At 33.7% G+C, this 6,764-nt stretch overlaps 1 protein-coding gene across 3 annotated transcripts; it reads right to left on the reverse strand.

Moving 5' to 3' along the window:
• Positions 1–294: 294 nt before the first annotated feature.
• Positions 295–5,613, reverse strand: LOC141713664 (exosome complex component RRP45A-like). 3 transcript variants are annotated; one of them, XM_074517174.1, is made up of 9 exons: positions 5,276–5,613; positions 4,481–4,690; positions 4,246–4,341; positions 4,021–4,135; positions 3,374–3,454; positions 3,069–3,257; positions 2,698–2,957; positions 1,142–1,200; positions 295–804 (listed from the first exon to the last, which is right to left on the reverse strand). In XM_074517174.1, the coding sequence occupies exons 1-9, from the start codon at positions 5,410–5,412 to the stop codon at positions 599–601; spliced, it is 1,353 nt and encodes a 450-aa protein (XP_074373275.1). In that variant the 5' UTR covers positions 5,413–5,613; the 3' UTR covers positions 295–598. The 3 variants fall into 3 exon arrangements, with proteins under 3 accessions (XP_074373275.1, XP_074373274.1, XP_074373276.1); XM_074517173.1 differs by having other exon boundaries at positions 295–807; positions 5,276–5,611; XM_074517175.1 differs by lacking the exon at positions 1,142–1,200 and having other exon boundaries at positions 645–807; positions 5,276–5,612.
• Positions 5,614–6,764: the final 1,151 nt, after the last annotated feature.

Genomic DNA, 6,764 nt, shown 5'->3' on the forward strand with positions numbered 1-6,764 from the left:
ACTGTTTCCCTCTTTGCAGTGGACAACCATCCAAAAATGCAGATGCAGGGCAGGCCTTTAGTAATGAATTCCGCAATTTCGAACCTCCAAAGTAGACCAACTACTAGAAATAACTAACGAAATTGGCACAAATACTAAAATGATGAGAACTGCTAACACATTTACACTACAATTTAGATGGGCGCTGATTATCAGATAAATTTTAGGGTGTGCAAATTAATAAAGTATTTCGTCTTTAATATAATACTATAGACAATGACGGTGTAGAAGAACTAGCATACAGTAGAAAATGGATCCGAACAAGTACAAAGTTTATCCATTCTATTGAAAATGTAAGAGAACCCAATTTTGAAAGGGAAAATACTTTCCCATAGAAAACATGGCTGATATTGCTAAGAATAAAAATTTGCTAAAATATCTAGCCATTGCAATGTAGATCTTTCTATAGATAACATTGTTAAGCTCATACATTAAGAAACTAACAAATTTTTGAACATAGTTACTCTACTAATCATCATGCAACCATGGCTACACAAATACATTAAACTTGCCCAACATGCCTAGAAGAAGTCCGTTAGCGGAAGTCATTTTGCTTGCATTACTGCTGCGAGGATGCCTTCTTCTTCTTCTTCTTCCTCTTGTGCTTAGGCTTTATAGCATCCTCCAGGGTCTTTTCTTCGCTTGTTTGTAATCCAGTATTGGCTACTTCATTTGGCAACGTATTATCAGAGACCGGTTGGGTTAATTCCATATCACTGGGCTGGTCGACTTTAGGGTCTTCTAGCTTCTTAGTAGGTGCTTCGACTACTGCACAACATATAATATTAATTAAATTTACACCGCTCTGTACATTGTGGACACGAGTGCAAGATACCAAGTATATTACTCAATTTAAATGAGGGACACCAAGTTTCATGAATTAAGATTATTCTATTAGTAGTGTATAGTACGATACGTCGATACACAAAACCGAGTAGGAAAAGAGAGAGCAATTATTATGTTGATTGCTCAAGTATAACTTTACAGAAGTGATGATATAATGTTCTGAGCTTGAAACATCAGCCAGTATTGAAGTTATAAACCATGTTTGAATAGATAGCAAGCGGATTATTATTTTTTCTCCTCGGAACAAGTTATATACCTTGTGACGCAGGGGAAGCTCTCAATGCATCAGAATTGACGCCCTTTGAATGTGGGTCCCTAAATGAAAATACAAAAAGCTACTTACAAAGAGAAAAGCCCAAAACCTTAAAATCAAAACAATTAGGAGACTAAAAGCAATTTTAGTTTGTAGTTTTACTTCTTCCACTTGGCCTCGTTCAGAGAAACAATAACAATAACAGGTATCTTACATATAGAGAACCAAAACTCAGAATATAAGGATACAATCATACAACAATATAATCCCATAAGCCTTCGACTGAAACACCCTCATTAACCTTTTTAATATTATCATCAGTCAAAAAAGGCATGTGTATATAATTGTTAATTTTTAGTAATTTCAGCATCCTATCTCTAGCAACTTATTTCTATTAGTATTTTAAGCATCTTCTTTCTAGCATCAGTAAGTTCTAGGCAGTAATTTTTGTTCTATATAATGACTATGAGGCAGATCCTCAATGTTTGTTATCATCAAGAAACTATAAACAAGTAGGTGTGCTAATATAGCAGCTACATTAATATATTCAAATATTATTTCTCCTGTCTATCTCCCTTCTCTCTGTTATATCTCTTCTACATACACATATATTCTAGAGTCCAATGTTACTCGGACTCGGCTAGAAGTATCCGCCATGGATACGTATCCAAGTATCGGACTCAGTAACATATTGAAAAATATACATGTTTTTGCACTAAAGTGTCCAAGTTCGAGTGTCCATGCCCAAGTGTCAAGTGTCTTACACGGGTACTCGATGGTAAAATGAAGAGTCCAAGTAACATATGTAGACTGTTATAATTATTTATATCCTCGTTAACATTATTAATTAACTCATATTTTAAAATTTTGCACGATGGTTAAATTTTCCTCTACTTAAGAAATTATAATCTTCATAGAGAGAGTTGACTACTATAATTTCATAATTGCTTGAGGGAGACCAAAGGGTTCCTGAGTTTACACCAATTCTCTGTGGAGATATTCTTCCTTCCACTCTTTCTTAATTCTTTCAACTGACCAACTCCTAAATCAGAGAGGAGTTTCTCCTTTAATCTTCATCAAGATTGGTTACGAATAATTCTCATCAACCTCATTCATCTTAAGGTGCTTTTAGGAGATCATCCAAGCAAGAAGAATGTCTCTATTTTTCCGTACAGTTTTTCATTGTTCTCGAGTTTTAGGTGAGAAAATAGGTTAAACTCTTTCTACTCTCAGCACATTAACCAGTCACATTGACACCTATTCACCTATTTCTGTCCTTTGATTCTTCTCAAAATAGTTTTTGCATCCAGTCAACTGTCCCAGGAATAATACAAAGGAGAAAAGAAAAACTTTGTGAACAAATGGAGAAAACTAATGAACTAATTTTTAGTTGTTTAAATTGACTCGTGTCAACTCTGACTCATTATAATTATTTACTTGTGTTCCATGACATCCTAATGTTCCCTAACTTGACAAAACAAATCACATATATGATTAGATGGTTTGCCTAACATTCATGTCAAAAAATTTAGCATATCAAAGGATCTGTAAAGCCATACCAGCTAGAGGGCCCACCAATGAAGCTCTTAGCATCACTGTCTCTCATAATTGTTTCTTCCTGTTGCAATAGTTTGCCATCAACTTCCATGCCATTACTTTGTATGACCCTACTTTCCTCGGACATTAAGTTCAGTCTACACATATGAGTATCAGAGAACTCAGTGCCTCCTTTCTGAGCTGGTTCACTCACATCAACAGGAGCAGAGGAATTATGCCGTTTAATCTTCCTTAGTGCTCTTTCTGTATTGAAAGATTCAACCTGCAGACATTCACAGAATTAAGCACTTGAGAAAATCCATCTGTCTGTAGAGTGTAGATAGATGTTAAGCATTGAACTAGCAACATATAAGGTAATAGTTTTACAACTCACAGCATTCTTTATTTTACTTGACATGTCGCCAGCCTTCACAGAAGCAATACGCAAGCACTGCATGATAACACTCGGTAACACACCATCTCCTCCCGCTTTCTGGATAGCACAAACATCCCCGTTTGTATTAAGCGTAACAGTCATTCTACCACCCATAACAGTCTCCTCATAGTGGGTTGGATCGATTACCTAGAATCAAAAATTGTGTTATTAGCTTTTAATTAGCAGTATATTCTAGAAGACAATGACCTTGGAGCAAAATCATTGGGACGAGATTAAGAAAACTATAAGAATAGTTAACCTACCACGATATTCTCTTTACCAATAAAACCAAAGGTTACCGCTACAGGAAGATGGTGTATTATTAATGGAATAGGCTCTCTCACCTGCCAAAATCAAAATAATGTAAAACCTAATTAAATTAAATTACAACTTGATTAAAGACCATAACCTCCAAAGGAGAACAATTTACTGCATTGTGACAAAATAAGGCACTTGATATGTCACCATAATCATCACAACTGATTTGAATGTAGCAAAGAAATGACTCGACTTAAAGTAAGCTACCTTTATTATGTTAGGTTCTGAAGATACCAATTTTAAAATGCATTTACAACAAAATAGACGGAGAACATGAGGCTCCACAAGTATGGAAGAGTATTCAAACAATAAGGTGGACAGATTGCTAACAGTTGAAGTGATCTGTCCAACTGTTAAGCAAAATTTGAACGATGTTAAGAGCAAATTTGTTTAGTAAAATACAATAACTAGTAAGTTAAGAGCACCTCATACAACTCATTTTCAGTAGAAACATAAATTTAGTAGGCATTTGGCACTTCTGATCATGATTGCTCACTCATGCACTATTGAAAAATCCGTGAAAACCTAGAAAATATCTTAAATCTATTACTTTTTTAAATGCAAATGTGTGTATATATATTAAAGAACCAACCTCAGGCGGATGTATTATCAATTCCTGACCATCTTCGCCTCCTAGAGTACATTCAGGCCTCCGGAATGTTGATAAGGCAGCTAGAGCAGCAATATTGGCAGCATCGACAAGATTTCTATTTCATTGCAACACAAAAAGAACAAGGTCAGTTTAAAGAAGCCTATAAAAAAAACTCTCAAGCCAATATAAATACACTAAATGAAAGATGTCTCCAAAACCACGTACCCCCCATTGTCCAGAATGTGAACATCAATGCGAACAGACCACACCAACTTCCCGGAAATAACACAAAGTGATTCCGTATCTACCGCCTTGCTTTCCCTGCAAGATTACATAAATTCATTTGCTAGTTATTTACCAACTAAACAAAAGCAAATTATCAAGCATAATAAATTCAATATCTTCTACTCCGCCCACTCAGGCAACAAAACTTAATGAGGAAAAAACAATAAAACAACACCTCAAACCCCGATCAATAATTCGTCCCAACTCCACAGCAAGCTCTCCTGGACGCCCCGCCTCAAACGAAGGATCAGCCATCGGGGAAAACTCAGTATAAAAAGACAATGTCCCTTCATTAGGCCTATCTCGATAAGGTTGAACAAGTTGGGAAGTCACAAAAGCCATAACATGAGTATTGCCTAGCTGAACTTCCGACGAGCCATCATCTCTAAAAAATCATTCCAATTAACAAACTAAACATTAAAAAGCTAAATAAAAACACATCATAAGCTAAAAACATGCTCTCGAAACACGAAAAACTTGAAAAACTACCAAATAATTCATCAAAATCAAAATTCAACCATGATCACTAAAAAATCATTCCAATAAACAAACTAAACATTACTCAGCTAAGTTAAAATACATATAAGCTAAAACATTACGCAGGCTCTCGAAACACGAAATACTCGAAAACTACCAAATAATTCATCACAATCAAAATTCAACCATAATTATATAAAAATCATTCCAATTAACAAAATAAACATTACTCAGCTAAGTTAAGATACATCATAAGCTAAAACATTAAACAGCTTTTATAAACACGAAAAACTCGAAAATACCAAATAATTCAGTAAAATCAAAATTCTGCCATCATCTCCAAAGAAATCATTCTAATTTACAAACTAAATATTACACAGCTAAATTAAACCTAAAACATTACGCAGGCACTCGAAACAACAAAAAACTCGAAAACAACCAAACAATTCATCAAAATCAAAACTTAAAAAAAATATATACACACAAATTATACCTTCCGAACTTGATAGTTAGACGCCTATAATCAAAAGGACGGCGACCATCAACTCTGAGATCAGAAAGCAATGAATTTTCGATAAATTTGGTTTCGTTCACGCTCATTCTCCATGTACTTGCTAATCTTTGCTCCATTATAACAATTTGAAGTAATATATTATGTAAATAAAACACAAATTATAACAATTTGTGATTGAATATAGAAGAAATTGAGATATGATAAACCCTAATTGGGTTTATTTTGAATAGGGGGGTTTTGTTGTTGGCAATGAGGAGTGAAATTAGGGTTTAGGGTTTAGTTGTAGACCGGTTTATTTTACGTTCACTTTTTCGGTTTTTTGTTTTTAGATTCATGTTGTTTTTTAGCTCAAAAGACAATAACAAGTTAATATCACTCTTGTATAAGTTGGCCGAATTTTCAAAAATCGTTGATAAATGAGTCAAAAATATTTAATTGATTTTCGATAAATCACCCATATATTATTTGAATTTTTAAAAATCAACTGATGGTACTTTCTGAAATCTAAACCTTCATTAATATACTTTTTCTTTGAATTTAAATACAAAAATGGTTCTAAAAGCAATTTAAATATACAAGGGGTGTGTTTGGTATTACTGTTGCAGACAGCTAAAAACAGTTAAAATACTGTTTAAAAAACTTTAAAAAATGATTTTCGGAAAAGTGATTTTGGCATAAAAGCTGCTGTTACAAAAAACAAGTGTCCCCGTATTTTTGGAAAAAGCTACTTTTTAGTTGATGCGGGAAGAAGATGTTGATTACACCATCAAATCTTACCAAAAGCATTATTATTTTTAATTCTTTGCATCAAAACATATATTTATCAAAAAAATTACCAAACACTCATCTGATTTTTACAACAGCACTTTTTTGAGCATCACTTTTTCTAACAGCACGACAATTTTTAACATCAATCCCAAACAGAGCCAAGATTATAAATATTTTACGTTGTTTTAAAAATAAGGAAGGCGCTAACTCATGAATAAATAATAGTAAATATAGGAATTTTTTGAAAAAATGACAAAAATAGCCTAGTTTTGAAAAAAATTAACAAAAATAGTCATTCTGAAAAAAGTGGCCAATTTTGACCGATTGAATACTCCACTGTCAGTTGGGTATCCCAATTTGTATAAGATACTCCACTGATAGTTGGGTATTTCATAGGATACTCCACTCCCAGTTGGGTATCTTGTATAAAGTGGACACTCCACTGACAGTTGAGTATCCTATCGGCTAAAGTTGGTCAACTTTTCAGAAATTGGTTATTTTTGTCAATTTTGTGTAAAAATAGGCTAAATTTGTCCTGCACCCGAATTTTTTCGAAGATACCCAAGTTGCAATTTTTTATCAAAAATACGGTGTAACCTTATATACAACATGAAATATAACATTGCAATCTCGTGTCCGAATTCATGCAACATTTGCCACAACTTCATATTCAACTTTTACATAATTTTTTAATATAAGT

The sequence above is a fragment of the Apium graveolens genome, chromosome 3 (genome assembly GCF_009905375.1).
Source record: "Apium graveolens cultivar Ventura chromosome 3, ASM990537v1, whole genome shotgun sequence".
Lineage (NCBI taxonomy): Eukaryota > Viridiplantae > Streptophyta > Magnoliopsida > Apiales > Apiaceae > Apium > Apium graveolens.

Coding starts and splice junctions, on each gene's coding strand:
- LOC141713664 (XM_074517173.1), bottom strand. CDS start 5,412: ATGGAGCAAAGATTAGCAAGTACATGGAGAATGAGCGTGAACGAAACC. Junction 3,455..4,020: donor TGATAATACATCCGCCTGAG/GTTGGTTCTTTA, acceptor TGATTTTGGCAG/GTGAGAGAGCCTATTCCATT. Junction 2,958..3,068: donor CAAGTAAAATAAAGAATGCT/GTGAGTTGTAAA, acceptor GAATGTCTGCAG/GTTGAATCTTTCAATACAGA.